General features: G+C 38.5%; 1 protein-coding gene across 3 annotated transcripts in view; it reads left to right on the top strand.

The window, feature by feature from the left end:
• Positions 1 to 1,027: 1,027 nt before the first annotated feature.
• als2a (alsin Rho guanine nucleotide exchange factor ALS2 a) overlaps positions 1,028 to 19,691 on the top strand; it is a 30,681-nt gene continuing 12,017 nt past the window's right edge. Inside the window, exons 1-16 of one of the 3 annotated variants that reach the window (XM_059499779.1) lie at positions 1,028 to 1,293; positions 1,331 to 1,403; positions 5,656 to 5,798; positions 8,106 to 8,169; positions 8,358 to 8,506; positions 9,262 to 10,614; positions 12,201 to 12,351; positions 12,436 to 12,532; positions 15,696 to 15,773; positions 15,874 to 16,062; positions 17,294 to 17,465; positions 17,566 to 17,755; positions 17,840 to 17,905; positions 18,006 to 18,168; positions 18,250 to 18,381; positions 19,547 to 19,675. In XM_059499779.1, the coding sequence (XP_059355762.1) occupies positions 8,147 to 8,169; positions 8,358 to 8,506; positions 9,262 to 10,614; positions 12,201 to 12,351; positions 12,436 to 12,532; positions 15,696 to 15,773; positions 15,874 to 16,062; positions 17,294 to 17,465; positions 17,566 to 17,755; positions 17,840 to 17,905; positions 18,006 to 18,168; positions 18,250 to 18,381; positions 19,547 to 19,675 (2,892 nt within the window). In that variant the 5' untranslated portion in view covers positions 1,028 to 1,293; positions 1,331 to 1,403; positions 5,656 to 5,798; positions 8,106 to 8,146. Of the gene's footprint in view, positions 1,294 to 1,330; positions 1,404 to 5,655; positions 5,799 to 7,831; positions 7,874 to 7,904; positions 8,037 to 8,105; positions 8,170 to 8,357; positions 8,507 to 9,261; positions 10,615 to 12,200; positions 12,352 to 12,435; positions 12,533 to 15,695; positions 15,774 to 15,873; positions 16,063 to 17,293; positions 17,466 to 17,565; positions 17,756 to 17,839; positions 17,906 to 18,005; positions 18,169 to 18,249; positions 18,382 to 19,546; positions 19,676 to 19,691 lie in introns of those variants that run through there. The other 2 variants (XM_059499780.1, XM_059499781.1) reach the window with 2 other exon arrangements.

The following is a 19,691-nucleotide window of genomic DNA, read 5'->3' as shown; positions in this document are numbered from 1 at the left end:
TCTGCGTGACTCAGTTCCTGCCCTTGGGAAGACCGTTCCTCACTGGGCTGGGTTCAATCCCTGCTGGCGCGTTACTGCGCTCACACAGCACACACACCACCTGACAACCTCGTAAAGCCCCGGCACTCAGGCAAAAGAGGGTTTGGACTGGAGGTTTACAAGTTTGGATGGAATTCTCAAGCATTGCGGGTCACTGGAGCATAAGGGAAGTAGTGCTCATACCACCTCAGCTTTAATCAGGTCTAAATGTCACATCAACCACAGATGTGCATTCCAAATGTGAAAATAATGAGGTGGACAGAACTGAAAAACATTTTTTAACCTCTCAGAGGAAACCTTGGTATGTTTTACTAGTTTGGACTTAGACCATGCCGACCTTACATTTCTCAAAATCCTTTACATCTCCTCGTAACAATTTTTTACAGCACATTCAGAACAACTGACACCGAGGGTGGAATCTCACAAAAACATGTCCTAATCACATTTTTACCAAAAAAAAACAAAAAAGGATTTTTAAAAAAAATAAATACTAAATGAAAATTTTTTTTAAACTTCTCCAGACATTTCACTTTTTTGTATATTTTACATTAGATTCTTGTAACTGTAATACAGTATTTAAATTTGACAGTATTTTGCTTATTTAAATCATTAATAATAATTGTAATTATTATTATAATTTTTTGTTATTTATCGATTTATATTAATTATATAATATAACAATTACACACCCACACACATATATATACTTATATTATATAATTATATATATATATATATATATTTAATAATGATGATTACCTTTTCAAGTAAAATATGATTTAATTGGTTTTGTAAGGTTCACCCACTGTTAATAGAATCATATTGACGGTCAACTTATGTAACATCACAACCATTGTAATGATACTCTGCCTTTACAAGAAGCAGAGATTTAAGACAGATCATTTAAACTCTGAAAAACAGCTGTTCCTCAAGCAGTCACAACCAGAAAACATACAGCATGAATAAAACAGAAAGTAATATACCCAAAGCAGTTAGAGAAGGTGGCAACAGAAGACAGGAAGTTCCCCCTGTGTGAGGAGTCCAGTAACTTCTAATAAAAAAAGACCAATATATGGCGCTTCATTTAGTGTCCTTGGGTTACATGTCATCTCAGCAAGAGAGACATAGTGTATGACAGGTGATGTGGGGGAAAGAGCCAAGGAGAAGTAGGGCTGAGGCCTTCACTTTTCAGGGCCCCTTTGTAGATACTCTTCTTTCATCTGTGCACCTGTTTCTCATTTCCTGGTCAGGCATGTGAGAGCTGCGCAGTCTGCCGCTCAGAGTCCTCCAGCACGGCTGTCAGAATTCGTCAGAAGACCATTCCTCTACCGTCCTCCAAAAGCGTGCCCCATATACTCTTAAAGGTAAAGTGTGGTTTCCACACCACTAACAACGCCAAAAAACACTTATAACAACACTTCTGAAACAATAAGTCTTCCATTATTTGGACACACACACACCCTAGTTGAGTCTATGTTATTTTGACTGCTCAAACATACAGATGTAATTACATTCAATGCCTGCAGGGTTGCTTAAAGGTGAAATATGAAATGTTTTATTATAACAATATTTTATCCTATCCCAACTCAATGTGTAGTGATAAGTAACCCCCAAATGTGTAAAGACTAAGTGTCTGATTTTGTGTATACTGCAGTTTGATAAAGAACTTCTTGCCCGTCGAGTGCATTCTATGTGTGCAGTACACATTAATATTATTATTATTAAATACAACCAAAACATACTCCATCCGCCATGTTGTTATAGTAGGCATATACTGATACGGGCACTTTCAAAGTAAAACAATAAATTGAAATACTTTGAAAACGCCCATATTAGAATATGCCTACTTATGCCAATAACATTTTGTTATTAAGAAAAATAATGATAGTAATAATTATAATAATGGACAATTTAATAATAATAATGAACAATACTTTTAGAACATTTATACAGTATATCTAAGTTAATATAATTGTTTTTTTATAAATGTAAAGTTTTAAAGTAACATTTTACTATAAAGTCCCATTAATTAACATAAATGGATTAACTAACATTGCGCAGTGTATTTTTTAATGGTTCATTGATAGTTCATGATATCTCAGGTCCATCAAATAATATGAACAGATACAATGTTTGATTTTAATAATGTATAGTATTAGTAAAGATTGAAATTAAAATGAATAAATTGTTTATAAAATATTATTTTCCATTGTTCTTGTTAAACAATGTAGTTAATTAATGTTTGAATGAAAATGAATTAACAATGCATAATAGTATAACATAAACTCAGGAAATGCAGTAGAAAATTCTGTGTGTCTATATATATATATATATATATATATATAAATTTTTTTTTTTTTTTTTTTTTTGAAGAAAAAGAAAAAGAAGAAGAAGAAGAAGAAGAAGAAGAAGAAGAAGGAGAATGCAGGTAATCAAGCAGTTGGTGGTCCCCATTGACTTCCATAGTTTCTTTCCCTACTTTGGAAGTCAATGGGGACCAACAACTGTTTGGTTCTTCAAAATTCTTCAAAATATTATATTTTGTGTTCAACAAAAGAAAGAAACTTATACAGGTTTGGAACGACATGAGGGTGAGTAAATGATGGCAAAAATTTCATTTTTGGGTGAACTATTCCTTCAAATAATGATAACAGTTTGAACCATAAAGTTTAAAAAATATTTATTAGAAATCATTAGTTGGAGGTGTCAGAAAGCAAAGCTCATCACATAAAATCCTTAAACCCAGTTATTTAAGTGTCTCTCACTCACACACACACACACACACACACACACACACAAACACACACATCTTTGCCCTTTGTCTTAGCACATGTTAAAGCAATTAATACTACAGCCGTCTCCTCACATTTGTCCCTATGATGTTGCAATGAGGCCTCCGTGTCACCCTCCACTGCTATGCTCTCATTCCTAAGCCAACTCTCCTACACCCACTCTATCCCCCTCTCCATCCAGGGCCCAACGCGCTACATCATCCACCCCCATCCACACCGCGCAACCCACCTCATTTCCCTCTGCCTATCACACCCGCCACATGTCTCGCTTTGATCACTGATCCGCCGCTATGGGTCTGTGATGGTTGTAGAGGCCTGGATCTCTCCCCCTGGTTCCCCAAAGAGACCTCAGCACTCTTCTGAGCCCAGCTGCTTCCTCTGCCTGCAGAATGATGGAAACGAGCAGGATCAGAGCATTCAGTGCATCACTCACCAATTTGCTTAGAGCAGCGTTTTTTGAAATGATGTCTCCCGTGGTTATTGCATCATGCAGCCGCTAAATGCTCTGCACACTAGAGAATGTGCGCTGGAATCAAGCAAAGTGATTGTTGTAAATAATACTGTGTTTTAGTCATTTTTCAAATTATTTTGGTCCATTGTGTAAAGTGAAATTGCTTCTCTGTGGCCTAGTCATGTAAAGGCCAAATGCACAGTCTGTGTAATTTATGAGTCTGATGTGTTGTTGTTTTTTTGCTGTATTTATTTGACAAAAAAAAATAAAAAATTGTAAAAAAAAAAAAAAAAAAAAAAGTACATTATTTAACAAATATAAAAGAAAAAACACAATGTGTGTGAAAAATGGTAACATTTAAATGTCAAAAATGTCACTGAATAAACCCAAATATATTAATTTATACCACCAAAGCTACTTTATAGGGGTTAAATAGCTCTTTAATGTAACAGTTTCAGGCTATATTTCTAAAACACTGAAGAAGTTGGAGAAATTATTGAACAAATATATAAAACATACAAACTGAAAAAAAAAGAAAACAAAAACTGTGTGTGTGTGTGTGTGTGTGTGTGTGTGTGTGTGTGTTTTCATGCACTGAAAAATTGTAACATAAAAAAACCTGTAAAAAATGTTGCTTAATAAACCCAAATATATTAATTTATACCACAAAAGCTACTTTATATGGGTTAAATCTGGCAGAAATAGCTCTTTAATGCAGTTACAGGCTAACACTTTTTGCAGTATGCATTTTATGACATTTTTACAGTAAATGAAGTAAATGATGAGAGTGCTATTGCTCACCCCATCTGCTCAAAAAGTTTCAAGCGTAACACATCTAATTAAACAAGAAAATCAGCTGTTTCAGATAATACCAGCTCTGGTATGTTTTTGCTTACCACTAGCAACAGCCAGCATGGAGAATCATATCATTTGAGATGGTCTTTCCAGCAGGACGGGTTACAAGAGAGCAAGTCTCTGTTGTCATGTTGCGGCTCCGCTGTTAAAAACCTCCTTGGTAATTAAAGCAAAGCTGCTTCCTGTTATAGACAATGAGAAGTTTCTCTACTGTTGCTCTCAGATCATTTGATTCCTCAGTGGATCATTTCATCTAGCTGTCTAAAACTGGGAATGCAGCGAAAATGAAATTTCTTTTCAGTTCAAAAGAGTATCAGTAAATACACAAGAAACAGCGCAGGTGGGCTGCAGCGCTGGTGAGCATGCTTTATTTTGGCTCATTCGAGATCATTGGCTCAGGTCTTTGTTAGGTTGGACCACAGTCAGTGCATGAGTACTGCATTAATGCAGAAACACATTGAACTCATATTCTGTTCCCACACAGATGAACGAACACACAGCGGAGGAGACCAGCTGCAGATAAGCCCTGATACAGGGGCTGTATTAGAAGCACATGCTGATGGAATAAAGAACAGCAGAGAGCTGTGGGAGAGCATGACGACAGACACTAAGTGACATAATGACCAATGAATGGTGGCAGAAGAGTCGCCACAGCCACAGCGTGAAACAACAGTAAAACATTGGAAATTACAAGAGGGAGCTACTATCTCCCAATTCATAAGACAAAGCAACATGTGAAAACACATCCTTTATTGAAGAGCAAATATGGAAAATAATAGAGCTACATATTTAGACTTTTTTTTTTTTTACTTTATTTTGTTTAAAGGTTGTTTTTATTTTGTTTAGTTTTTTTTAACTGGATTTTTTTTTTAATTTTTAAAAATTATATTCTCAATTAAACAAACTTTTAGAGATCAGGTGAAAGTCTTGGATTAATTTACATTTTTATATGTTTTTGAAAAAGATTCTTATGCTTATTCTTATTCTTATCTTATTCTTATTTCTATTTGAATATACTTAAAATGTAGTTTATTCCTGTGATGGTATAACTGTATTTTCAGCAGCCATTACTCCAGTCTTCAGTGTCACATGATCCTTCAGAAATCATTCTAATATCTTCTAACAGTTATTTTAAATTGCAATAATATTACTGTATTTTTTTATCTAATAAATGATGCCTTGGTGAACATTAAAACTTTCAAAAACATTGAAAAATATAAATTATTCCAAACCTTTCACCGGTTGTATATTCTCTAAAAAATAAGTTTTAGTTAGTTTTGTTTCTCAATTTTTGGAGAGCATAATCCAAATCTTTTTTTACAGTATGTTGTTTATCCTTATCATTATTGTTTTCATCATCACAACGGTGAACTTATGCAGGAAGGTTCTAATTAATCATATGTTAATTGCTTTTATAAAAGACTTGGCAACGGGTGTGAAACATTCCTAAAATTCCCATCCAATACTTGTCTAGTTAAATCAGTGCTGAATTAACTAATTCTCCCCATATCTCCACAGCGTGAAAGAGAACAGATGCAGAGGTCGAGCGAGGCCTGACACATGCTGAGAGTGACAGACGGACTTAACTAATTGGTCTAAACAGACAAGGTGACCATTAAACATGCTTGAGTCTGCACGGCCTGATGGGTCCACTTACAGAAGTAAGGACAGATGTGTTGTGAAGTTCAACCTACATGCCCTCTCTCTCTCTCTCTCACACACACACACACACACATACACACACCCCTTTCCTCTCCCACCATTTCGTGTTAGTGTTTATGACCACACATACTAAAATGTAGGGCCAACTTCCACAGGGCAAAGTTGTGTGTTTTATATAGAAAACACTAAAAGCGAAAACAAGCTGAGATCACGAACAAGAGCTTCAGGGAGGAGGTGTGGAGGTTGTGCGTGTGAGACTCTGGGCTCCTGCGTGTGTCCTGCAGAGATATCTTATACCTGCCAATCCTTCGCTGGCTTTTTTTACTGCTCGTGGTTTCTCCTCCCCAAACCCAAGTCATTTTACTGTTTTCTATTTTATGTTGCTTGCTGTTGACCTTTTTTTCCTCCTCCACGCCAACTTTTATGTGACATTATGGTTTTTATAGTGCGGTTGTCTGAGTCTTGTTCTGTCAGACAGATCGTTTCAGTTTTTGTTGCTGTTGTTTTGGTTTGTTAGGCAAAAACTGAGGTCGTTTGGAAGTTATGACATTAGCGTTATGTGAGGAATACCATCTCACCATTTCAAGTGAGGTGCTATGCCTTTGACCTGCCAAATCTCAGAGGACTAACTTTATTAGCCATGAAACCATTACAGGATAGTTCATGGTTAACATCAACTTGAAAGAGAATCCAGCTAATATGTACTAGTAGTGTTGTGCCCCCTGCTGGTGAAGCACATTGCATTTTCCTGAAAAAAAAAAAAATACCCGAACAGTCACCATGATGACAAGATGTTTCACAGTTTTCTCATTTTCTCTATATCATGCTCTTGATCCTCTTAGTATTTGTATGATTCAGAGTGACATGTGAGTCTGCACTGTTGCTGAGTCGTAATTAATAGCTCTTAAGCATGGGGTCTCTTTGATGGACAATAGGGCCTCAGAAATGGTTAGAATGCGGAGAATGTTATGCATGCAGGAAGATGGGGGAAAAGCCTACTGTAGCGTATATGCTATGCACATTTCTAAGGCCTCAAAATTATCAACTGGATCAAAACTTTGCTGTTAAACTTGTTGCACACGGACAGCTATGTCCCCTTTGTTATCTGATTGACAATCCTCCTTTCAGGTCATTGTACATAACCTTTTGCAGTGTAATCTTTACTGTTTGTTTATAAAGTAAATGTAAGAATACATTTTATATTGCTATCATTTTTTTATATATTCACACTATATTTATAGCCTGATTTGATGCACAACAAATATGATGCTCAACAAAAACACACATATGCAAACTATAGCTATTGTAGGTTATTATATTTTGTCTAAACGTTTAACAAACAATACAAATATTTTTTTTCGGAATATGTCAGTCTTTACAGGCGTAAAGGCTTACATGAAAAACGTTAAAAATGCTGGATGATTAAACGGCCAATGTTGAATATTAAAGTATGTTCCATATTTTTGTTTCAAATGTCTCCAACAAACGCAAATTATTTGTTGTGAAGTGAGTTTCTGAACGACATTTACGATTACATGCACTCATCGCATTTGTTTATATTTTTCTATAATGTTTTGATGATTTTCTTTAATTTAATGAACATACACACTATCCTACATTTAAATGGCATTTTTAATTATACCAGTAGGCTATCAATTTGAAAGCAATTTTATTGGTTGGATTGCTTGAAATAATACATTGGATTGCCAAAATACCAACACACACAAATTAAAAACAAACACAAAAAATATAATTAAAACTGTGATCGAAACAGTGTGCTGCTCAAATGAGCGTTGCTGCTATTTATTCCCAGTAACTGCTGCATTTGACCTTTATTTAAATGTAATCAACTGTTTTCACAGTTTCCTGATTATACACGCATCTCTAAATTATAGAAATCTAAATAATACATTTTTACATGGTTTTCAGACAACATTCGCGTTACTTAAATCTGTACAATGAGACTATTATATGACCCTCCGCGCTTTCCGTCGTTCCCAAAACAAACTTCAAGTTGTGTCGCGATTCGAGCTTTCACCTATTATAGATGTCAAAAGCGGACAGCCTTTCTCTCGTAAGCTACTCCAGGATGTTACGTTTCACTAAAAACATTGAGCGGAGTTTTGTAAATGCGTTACGGATATTGAAATAAACGAGCTTAACTACTTTCTGTTTACTCTCTTGGGCGGTTTTAATGTGTCAGAAGCTAAATTCCGATACACATCTCGTGTGTGCTTGTAAGTGTGAGCAAGGGCGTTACTTTCGCTTGTGAAGTCCGTTTTAAATCGCTATTTTATGTCATTTAGATGCTGGAGTGGCTGTCACAGCGTCTGAAATGGATTAAATCATGCTGATGGAAGAACAGAGCTGGTGTGTACTCATTTCTGTTGTAATGTGTTACTATTTTAAAGTACTTTATGTTCCCTCTTGACTTTTTACAAACCGGTGTGCTGTTATTTTCCTGTCCATTTGAATGCAAAATTAATTTTGAAGAATGTTTACCCAGCTCTTTGCAACAGTTATTCATGCACATTCAAAAATGAGTGTGTTTGTTCCAGCTCTGGAGAAGAGGAGGGCTCTAGGGAGAAAGGTGTGCTCTACAGATGGCAGGGCTATTTCTGCAGGGTAACCCCGGAGAGACTGCTGCTGTCCAGGCCAGTGCTTCATGCTGCACTGGGCACTTCACATGGACTTCTGCTGACAGAAGGTCAGAAGCAAGCCATAAATGAAGATGAAATGACTGCATAATTTAGTAGCATACTTTTGTAGTCAAGAGTTTACATGCACCTTGCAGAATCTGAGAAATCCGGAATTAAAAAAAGAAAGAAAAGGAGAATGATCTTAAAATGTGCATGTTTGTGTTAGTACTGTATGATTTTGAGATCCATCTTTTCACCGTGAGGACAATTGAGGCACTCATCTTCATAACACAGCAGTCACAAGTTTTGGACATTCATTGACGCCCAGGAAAGTAGTATGATTCAAGAGAAATCTTTTTTAAGATGATGATCAGGGTAAATGTCCTCTTTTTTTTTTGCCTTTTGGGAAACATGTGAGTACAGTATTTTATTTAGTTTCTATAAGAAGCTATAAAAATATGAGCTTTAAGCAGAATAAGAAAAATGTGCATCATCTTTTTTTTTAATTTACAGATTCTGCAAGGTGTATGTAATTCATAGGATTAAATTGATCTTTTATATATTTTTTCATTTAATTTATTTGTCTAAAATATATTTGTTGAGAACAAATCAGTACAATTTTACATTTTCATGGCTGTTTCACCCTCTCTCTGACCCCTTAAATATTGTTGTTTTAGGAAATTGTATTTTCTCATAAAATTTCTGTTTAATTAAATTTAATATATTTATTTAGTAATAGTACCAATCCTTCTTCCTGGCTGAAGACTGCTCTCTTGCTCTCTTGGACAGTGTTGTATAATTGTCATACATGTTTCTCTCTCAGATGGGCATGTGTATAATTTTGGCGAGCAGCCTTGGAAAAGAGTCGACTCTCAGCCTGCTGGCCCTGTGATAGAAAGCGTCCTGAGCGGTCAGCGTGTGATCTCTGTGTCAGCGGGCAGCTTTCACTGTTCTGCTTTAACGGAGGATGGCCTCATCCACATGTGGGGGGATAACTCTCATGGCCAGTGTGGAGTCTCTGGAATGGACCAGGTATCCAGTCCCACTCCCGTTAGTGTGGTGGATGGCGAGATCCATCCTCCGCAAGTGGTCCGAGTCCTGAATGTAGCCTGTGGAGCGCAGCACACTCTGGCCCTGTCAAGGAAGCATGAGGTGTGGGCCTGGGGTAGCGGCTGCCAGCTGGGACTAGTCACCAGCGTATTCCCGGTATGGAAACCCCAGAAGGTGGAGCATCTTGTGGGAAGATATGTGGTGCAGATCGCTTGTGGTGGGTTTCACAGCCTGGCTCTGGTTCAGATTCTTTCTCCCCCAGAGGACAGTCAGCAGACTCGGGATAGATGTGGGCAGTGTAAGAAGAGCGTTTACACCATGACTGACAAGGATGACCATGTTATCATATCTGATGATCATTACTGCCCACTTGGAGTGGAACTGACTGATTCTAAAGAAGGTCGAATGTCAGGGCAGAGTTCTCCAGCCCAGACACCACAAAGCAAAACCTCTTCGCCCCACTTCGAAGTATCCCCGTTGACCTTGAAGAACATCTGTGAAGACCCAGGTTTTTCAGTCAGATCTCAGCAAAATACAATGAGCCAGGAGTCTAAACCAGTCCCTGTTTTATCTGAAACCAGACATCCACTTCTACGACGAACCAAAAGCAATCCCTACCCTGATGAGCAAGCTCTGACAGACTACCTCAAAAGAATTTCAGACCAGACCCTCGCTGAGCAGGCCGAGGCCACCTCTTTGGGAGGTTCCCATCCGCCGAGCCGTCAGACATCACTTACATGTCCTTTCCGATCAGACCAAAATGATGAGCTTACACTACGTCCCTCTTCACCAGCACTGAGTAGAGCTGATATCAGATACACAGAACTCTGTGCATCAGATACTGTCACAGACCAGACACACTCTCTCCATTTAATACCAACACTGGATTCTACTTCTGATGATTCTTCACAGCACTCAGGTGTGGATGGAGACATTTGCATCAGTGACCAAGTGATTAGCAATGGATGTTTATTTGAGGCCTGTGAGGAGGGAGGAGAGGCAGCTGGATTGGACTTCTGTCCAGCAGATCCTCTTCAAGGCAAGAAAAGCACCAGTCTGACGGACATCACGTTAGAGGACGCTGAAGCACGTAATCGCAGAGGGTCTTTACCTGACTTCTCACCAGGTATTGCGTACCTCAATGTTTATTTGAAAAATGTGTTTATAAAATAAATAATTGGCTACAACATTTTCTTCTTTCTACATAAGTGTATTGTCTTAATCAACCAATCAGGGCTTAACAAAAAGTTTAGATTTTAGCGGCCCATCCAACATTTTACATGCTAGTCGTAACAAAATATTACTTTTGTTTTTAGTTGGGCAATTTTAGCCAACTGGATATTATTATACTAGTGATAAACGTGCAGAATTTGCAAAACCAACGCAGAAATGCAAGAAAACAAAACCAAACATTTAAAATGGCTAAATAATTGAATGTACATTTTTTTGTGAATTTTTCGTCAACTGGCTTCAGCTTGCCATCCATATTGTTCAGCAATTGTAAGAACATATGTGACCTTGGAGCACAAAACCAGTCATAAAGGTACATTTTTTAAAATAGAGATTGATAGATACCATTGATGTATGGTTTGTTAGGATTGGACAATATTTGGCCGAGGTACAACTATTTGAAAATCTGGAATATGAGGGTGCATAAAAATCTAAGTATTGAGAAAATTACCTTGAAATTTGTCCAAATGAATTCTTAGCAATGCATATTACTAATGAAAAATTAGTTTTTTTTATATTTACAATAGGAAATATACAAAATATCTCCATGTAACATGACCTTTACTTAATATCTTAATGATTTTTGGCATAAAAGAAAAAATATATAATTTTGACACATACAGTGTATTGTTGACTATTGCCACAACTATATCTGTGCTATTTATGACTTGATTTGTGGTCCAGGGTCACATATGACCTGCCAAATACTACCGGTATGTACTTTTTCTTGGTACTTGCTACTGTTTAAATCTTGGTAACCCCCCTTTTATGCAAAACACTTTCACTTGCAGAAGAAATGAATCATGGAAGACTGCACACAGGGTTTTTTTTTACAGTGCATCGGTTACTGAAAGCTTTACTTTTGCATGATGCTGCATCCACATTGACCATAGTTCCAAGAGCACTGTCATATTTGCCAGCGAGACACAAAGTTACCAAGTGCACTTTTAATTGATCGTTCACCCAAAAGTGAGCGTTGTCATCATTTACTCACCCTCATGTTGTTTCAAACCTGTATGGCTTACTTGGTTACACTTATTTTAAGATGTCCTTATTACAGTATAAATATGCATTTACTGAGTAATATTAATTAAGTACATGTACTTACCATATAGGTAGGGTTAAGGTTAGGGTTTGGTTTAGTGTTACTTGCATGTAATTATGTATAATTTATTGTTATTATAATTGTAAGTACATGTAACGTGTAACAAGGACACTTTGAATAAATTGTTACTGCCTAATTTATTCTCTAGAACACAAAATAAGATATTTTGAGAAGTGTTTTTGTGTCTGCAGTGGAAGTTAAAGGTCATCAAAACTGTTTAGGGTTTAGGTTTGGAAACGACATGAGGGTGAGTAGAGGATTACAGAATTATTATTTTGGGGTGAACTCTCCTTTTAAAAACTTAAGGTTGTAGAAATTCAGTTTATTTAGTTGGTTATTTGCTTGAAGATCATTTTTAATACACTGTTAAATTTCAGCCTTGCCTTCTGGCTGCCATCGAACCAACCATTTAAGAGCTGTAGTAGGTACCTCTGAGTCCAGAAATCTCCTTCCTTCCCTCTACACTGAGGTGTGGAGTTGGGGGAGGGGCCAGGAAGGTCAGCTAGGTCATGGAGACTATTTGCCCAGGTACAATAACCACATAAGTGTTTTATGTTTAACTGTTCATGTCCTTGACCACAGTGAAAACATATTTTGGTTTTCCTCTTACAGGTTACAGCCTCTCTGCATCAAGAGCTTAAGTAAAAAGGAAGTTATCAAGATCACTGCTGGAGCAAATCACTCATTGGCACTGACAGCTCAATGTCAGGTAGAGAGGGACTTCAGAATATTTCTCCTTTCGGTTATAGACTGAAACGGTGCAAATGATTTAACACTTTTTTTCACAGTTAATGTTAGGTCTGTTCTTTTAGTTTTATACACACACACACACACACACACACATATATATAAATATATATAATTATAATTTTTATTTTTTAATATAGTTTGTTAGTGATTTTTGTTGTCATTTTTAGATTTTACTATAGCATTCAATATATTTTTGTTTAATTAAAAAAATTGTTGTGCTTCAACTTAAACTTAGTTCCTCTTCAGGAACTCGAGCTGCGTCGAATAACGCTTTGGGGAATGCACTTTGCGTGAGCGACTCTGAATATCGTGTGTAATCAGTCCAATAGAAGAACGTGACGTCACAGGCGGGGTGACGTAAGCGACCAGGAAGCTATAAAAGCACGTGCCGCGCAGCTGCCGTCAGCTTCGCGTCTTTCAGCAAGCGCTCTGTGTGTGAATGTCACTTGTTTGTCTTGTGAGTCTTATTTACTGTTGTCTGTCCAGTTAGAGCTCCAAGTCATGCCGAAGAGCAAGGCAAAATCTAAGCATAGTGATGGCGATTCTAAATCACGTTATAGGTTGTGTGTTCCTCCCTGCCCACGATATATAACGGGTGGGGATACACACAGCTTGTGCGTGGTTTGCCTGGGAGCGAAGCACGCTGAGTTGGCTCTCGAGGAGGCCGACTGTCCGCACTGTGAGCGTATGTCGGTGCGGCTGCTTCGTTCCTGGAGGGCCCTCTTCGAGGAGGGGGCCTTCGCCAGCGTTCTCCGCGGTGCTGGTCCCGCTTCTGCCGAGGCAGAACGGCGGCTGCACTCGTGGGGTTCGCAAGTGGATTTGGTGGAGAGAATGGAGACGGGCCACTCCCTATCTCCTTCCAATTCCGCCAGATCCGGCGCCCAATCTCTGGAGTCGGAAGCACACTCTGCGGTTCCTTCCACCCAGGGCTGCCTCTCTTCCTCCGAGGAGGTCGATGTGGAGTCGGTCGACAGGGATTCGACACCCCATTCGCCGCAATATGAGGAGCTCTTGGAGGTGGTTACTCACGCGGTGGCCAAATTAAGCATTGAGTGGCCCGCCAAAAAAAACGCAGCGAAGCAAGCTCAATGAACGCTTCCTGCGCGCGAGTCAGCCACCTCCCAGCCGGGGCCTTCCATTCTTTCCCGACCTGCATGATGAGATCGCCAGGTCATGGAAATGCCCATTTTCAGCCCGCCTCTACATCCCCTCCTCTGACTACTACGGCAACGTAGTGGGGATGGGAGAGCACGGCTTTAGAGCGATGCCCCGGGTGGAACAGACGCTCGCGAGCTATCTGTCCCCCGGCGCGGCATCGTCTCTGAAGGCCCCGTCATTGCCCTCAAAGCCACTCAGAACAACATCGGCTTTGGTGGGCAAAGGGTATGCAGCTGCAGGTCAGGCTGGTGCGAGTCTGCACACCATGGCGGTGTTACAGGCGTACCAAGTCGAGGCCCAGAAACAGAGCTTCGCCTCTCGTGCTCCTCCGCGTCGGGAACGAGAGTCCCAGCGACGCTCTCGGCTGTGGTCTTCTAAGCCTAAACAAGATCTTAGGGCAGTCATAGAAGCTAAGAAGTCCTCGGCCAAGAAACCCTGACGCCAAAAGCCCAGGGTTTCAGAGGGCAGCCTCTGTTGGGGTAGAGCGGGACACACCGCAGTACACGGTGCCCGTCTCGCCTCAGCGCCCTCTGGGGGCTGATCTGCCAACCCTGCCAGTGCTCCAGGGAGCAGCGGTCCCCAGCGAGCATCGGTCTCAGTAACTTCCGCCCGTGCGCGTAGCGGGGCTGAGACGCTCGCCGCCCCTGCGGGGGCCTCTTACACCAGAAGTCAGTCTCGAGAGACTGATTCCCTTAGTAGATTATTTAGCAGCGTGGAAACTACTGCCAAATGTATCTCTATGGGTCCTGCACACAGTAGAAAAAAGCTACCGTATTCAGTTCGGCTCTGCGCCGCCAATATTCAACAGGGTCATCCCGACGATAGTCGGCCCCAGGCAAGGTCTGGTTATGGAACAGGAAGTGAAAACCCTTTTAGAGAAGGAGGCAATCGAGGTGGTCCCTCCTCAAGACAGGGAGTCCGGATTTTACAGCCGGTTTTTCATAGTTCCAAAGAAGGATGGGGGGTTGCATCCGATTATAAAATTGAGGGTCTTAAATCGTTCAGTTATGAGATTGAAGTTCAAAATGCTCACAATCAAGCATGTTGTAGCTCAGATCAGGTCCGATTTGTCACAATAGATCTCAAAGATGCATACTTCCATATATCCATCCTTCCATAACACAGGAAGTTTCTGAGGTTCGCTTTCGGGGGCGAAGCTTACCAATAATCGAGTACTTCCATTCGGCCTTACACTCTCACCCCGCACAAAATGTGTAGACGGGGCTCTGGTCCCCCTGCGCATGCAGGGCATCCGCATTCTCAACTATATCGACAATTGGTTGATTTTAGCTCAGTCAGAGCAGGTTGCGGCTCGGCATCGAGTTGTCGTTCTCGCACATATGGGGGAGCTGGGTTTGAGACTGAACGCCAAGAAGAGTGTACTTTCTTCGGTTCAGAGAACCACCTATCTAGGTGTAGTATGGGATTCGACTGCGATGCAGGCACGATTATTCGACGCAGCTCGAGTTCCTGAAGAGGAACGTCTCTAGGTTACGTATGTAACCCTAGTTCCTCGAGGGAACGAGACGCTGCATCTCGGAGCCATACCCCCGGCACCCCTGCCGGCGCTTTCTGGTACTCGAAGCTGACGCCAGCTGTGCGGCATGTGCTTTTATAGCTTCCTGGTCGCTTACGTCACCCCGTCTGTGACGTCACACTCTTCCATTGGACTGATATTCAGAGTCGCTCACGCTAAGCGCATTCCCCAAAGCGTTGTTTGACGCAGCGTCTCGTTCCCTCGAGGAACTAGGGTTATATACGTAACCTAGAGACGTTATTTCTGTAACATGCCAAAGTCTAATATCCATTTAAGTTTTTAAGTAGTTATATTTCAACCTTATTAAGATTAGCAAAATAATTTTTAATAGTTTAAGTATTAGTATATAGTTATAGTATAACAGTTTTTTCTATTCTCTTCTGTCACCTCTTCCTCATAACAAGTGTGTATTTCTTCTCTCTCACAGGTTTATTCCTGGGGAAGTGACAAGTTTGGACAGCTGGGTCGTATAAATGCTCCTAGCACAGTTCCCAATCTCACCATGGTGAATTTTTGATGATATGCAGACACTTTTTCTGCAGACCTTTCCTTTTTAAGGCATTCAATTCCCTGTATAAAATGAATGTGCTTTTGTGTGACGATAGTTTTCTGAGGGTATCCGTGTGTGGGACGTGGCAGCAGGGCAAACGCACACTCTGCTGCTGGCTGATGGAGAGCGTTATCAGCCCATGCTGTACTACAGCGGAGAGCAGGTGCTGGAGAACACTGACAGTGCTCATCCCCTCTCCGGGACCTGCACCCAGACGCCCACCCTTCTGCCCTTCTGCATGAATGTTCGTACAGACCGTTATGGCAGTTTATTCTGTTGATATTACAGTTATTTATTTTTACTGTGTGTATAGTGTTAGCAAAATAACATCCACATTTATTAGGGTTACATTAAACTTATTGGGGTTAAATTAAACTTATAAATGATCTGAAGCCATCCTGTTTCACTGTAGATTCTTGTACATAGGCTATACCATTACAATACATAGCAAAAAATCAGTGACAAAGAAAAGGGGAAAAAAAATATTAATGATTAAATAGTTTTGTAATAATTAAAATAACAAATAGCCAAAATAAAACAGACCTTCCAAAATACATCTAAAAATAAAACTACTTTTTAGTTACACTATTTGTTGTATTATTGTTAATAAATCCAAAAGAAAATTGCAGTCTTAGATGAAAAACTAAATGAAATTAAACTAAATGAAGATTGGAAATGTTGCTGTGTCAAGTGAAATTAATTAAACTGCTAATTATAATTAAATGTAATTAAAATAGTGCTGTCAAATGATTAATCGCGATTAATCACATCCAAATTAAAAGTTTTTGTTTACATAATATATGTATGTGGACTGTGTACTGTATATTTATTATGTATACATACATATATATATATATATATATATATATATATAAAATATTTACATGCATACATTTATATTCCTATTTATAAAGTTGTTCAATTTGTAATATATATTAATATATGTAATATATAAACAAAATGTTTCATAAATATATACATGCATGTGTGTTTGTGTATTTATATATACATAATGTACACAGTACACACATAAATATAATATTATATTGTTAATAAAACATATTTCATATATTATGTAAACAAAAACGTTTATTTTGGATGCAATATTGTTTGACAGCACTAAATAAACTTATGCTTACACCGAAATAAAAACAAAATAAGTGTTTGTAAATTTTTTTTAAAGCAATTTAATACAAAATGCAAAAACGCATAGCAAAATTAAAATAAAATTGAAAACATAATATATATATATATATATAGATAGATAGATAGATAGATACAAATTGAACTCAAAATGTATAGTATATAAACAATGAATTTAAACTGCATTAGATACACTTGAATACATAATTTTTCCAGCAGGTATCTGTGATTTGTTAGTGTGTAATATACTGGAAGGTAATCACATTCAGTTTAAAATTTGTTATTTACTGTTTTATGTAATTTACTCTAATTTGTCTGTGTCCTTTGTTTAGATTGGCTATGTGAGTAAAGTGTTTGGGGGAGGGCTGAATTGTTTGGCTTTGGCTGATCAAAACGCGATGGGTTTCATAGCTACAATCCATGAACTGGCTTCAGCAGAGAGGAAATTCTTCTGCACCCTCAGTAAGGTGAAGAGTGAAATCCTGAGCCCCCTTCTAGCCCGTGGTATGAAACAGAGTGTTTTACTCATCGCACATTTTGTTTTGAATTTGTGGATTGTTACTGTTTTTTTTATATTGTTTGTTCCCACTCTGTTGTAATGTAGCAAGTTTGGCCTTGTCTCTGGGTCAGACCTCCATGTTGCTGTTTCAAGAGATGGCTGGTAGTTTCAGCAAGCTTTGCCATCTGACAGGACAGCACACCGTATCTCTCACCAACTTCCTGCAGCGAGGCAAAGTGATCAAAACACTGGTCTTGATCAAGAACACAGAAATTTTCATGGACACATATAAAGAGTAAGTATTCAAACTCCAGAGACGTTAACATCTTTCATATTTTCAAATCTCTATAATAAGGTCAGTGGTGATGTTTATCCTCAGGTACAGCGACCCAGTAGGAAACTTTCTTGTTATGGGAGGATTCCAGTCATTGCTGAAGCCCTTACAGTGCGTTGTTAAACTCCATAATGTGTCATCTATGTGCATCATTATAACATATGCAAATAATATGTTTGGTCATGCATGATCTGTTTTTTTTTTTTTTCAGAGAATCCTTTGGGAAGAAACTGGAATTGATACAGTCTCTGCTAGAGTCCAAGGAGAAAAATGCCTCACCCTATGATCTGTTAGTCAACTTGTTTTATATGCCCTTGCAGCACCTGCATGGGTATAACAGATTACTTCTAAAACTAGCCCACTGCTTTGAAGTGGTAAGAAAATATTTTTCATTATGCTCTTTAAAGGAATGGAAGTGGCATAAAAACACATGCCATAATCTTTTCTTTTTTTAGAACACTGAGGAATATGATTGGATTCAAAATGGCTGCTCCAAATATGAAGCTTTAGCTCGCCTTGTCAGCAAGCAGAGGAGAGATGCTGAGGCCACTTTTAATTTCTGGAAGAACTTCAAAGGGAAGAATTCGGTATGGTGCAGAATGTGAATAGTTAGGTCACTGTGCAGCTCCCATAGCTGTTGTTTTCGTTTGATAGCAACATGATAGGACATATTTTTTTAATGTTCTGGAATGAATTAAAGTACAATAAAACAGAAATTTTGTGTTATATTATTGCTATTTAAAATAGAAATATTGTAAAATATTATTAGATATTATATATATATATATATAGAATTTATTCCTGTATTGGCAAAACTGAATTTGCAAGCAGCCAATACTGTAGTCCTAAGTGTCACATGGTCATTCAATGCATAATATTTCTTATTAAATATCCATTTTAAAAGCAGTTGTGCTGCTTAATATTTTTTGGAAACTGTTTTACAGTTTTCAGGATACTTTGTTGAATAGAAATTTCGAAAGAATATTTAAAACCGAAATCCTTTGAAACATCAGATTTGATTAACGCATCCTTGCTGAATAGAAGTATTAATTCCTTTATAAAAACTTACTGACCCCAAACTTTTATACAGTATATCCTCCAACTCAATTGTATTTTTGTGTCACAATAACGTCAGTTTGCTTCTGTCTTGCTGCATGTCTTGCTCTTTAATTAAATTCACAATAGTTAGGTGTGCTGTCTAACATGTTAATGTATTACAAATCTTTCTGTGCAGTAAGATTGGAAAATTAACTTGTTTGCCCAACAGACATTTTTCCAGCCGGTTTCCATTCAAATGCAAAAAAGAATTAATTTGTAATTTTAGTCGCACAAAATCAAAAAGCATATGAAGCATTGGCAGCAGATACTTTCAGCATTCACTGAAAAATTTCAATTTAAACCTTCACATATATAAAACAATTTTAGTGTAATCTGCCACTGTGAAAATGTACCAGTATTTGGGTAGTGTTCATTTCCCTCCCTGGCCGCAGCTCTTGTGACTATACAGTGCTGTATATTACTTCCACTGTAAAATGTGGTTGAGTTGGCCTAGTTACTATTTCCTTTAATGAAGTTGAATTGCCTGCTTGCTCAGGGTGCTGCAAGACTAAATAGTGTCAAATATGACCACATAAGTTTCAGATACATTTTTGCTTAGTTTAAGTGGAAACTTGTGTGTGACTGGCTGGATTCATGCACATGTCATGTGTCTGCATGTGTGCTGTTCTCTTTACCTGACCTTCTCTTTCTCAGGAATCCCTGCGTAAGCCGTCTCGTCGTCTGGTTTGTGAGAGCAGTAATAAAGCTCTGACGTTACAGAACGCTGGAAGATTCTCTGCCAGCTGGTTCATCCTCTTCAGTGATGTGCTGGTACATGCACAGGTTAATTCATTTTAAC

This window comes from Carassius carassius, chromosome 19 (genome assembly GCF_963082965.1).
Source record: "Carassius carassius chromosome 19, fCarCar2.1, whole genome shotgun sequence".
Classification (NCBI taxonomy): domain Eukaryota; kingdom Metazoa; phylum Chordata; class Actinopteri; order Cypriniformes; family Cyprinidae; genus Carassius; species Carassius carassius.
This window is presented reverse-complemented; position numbering and strand designations above follow the sequence as displayed.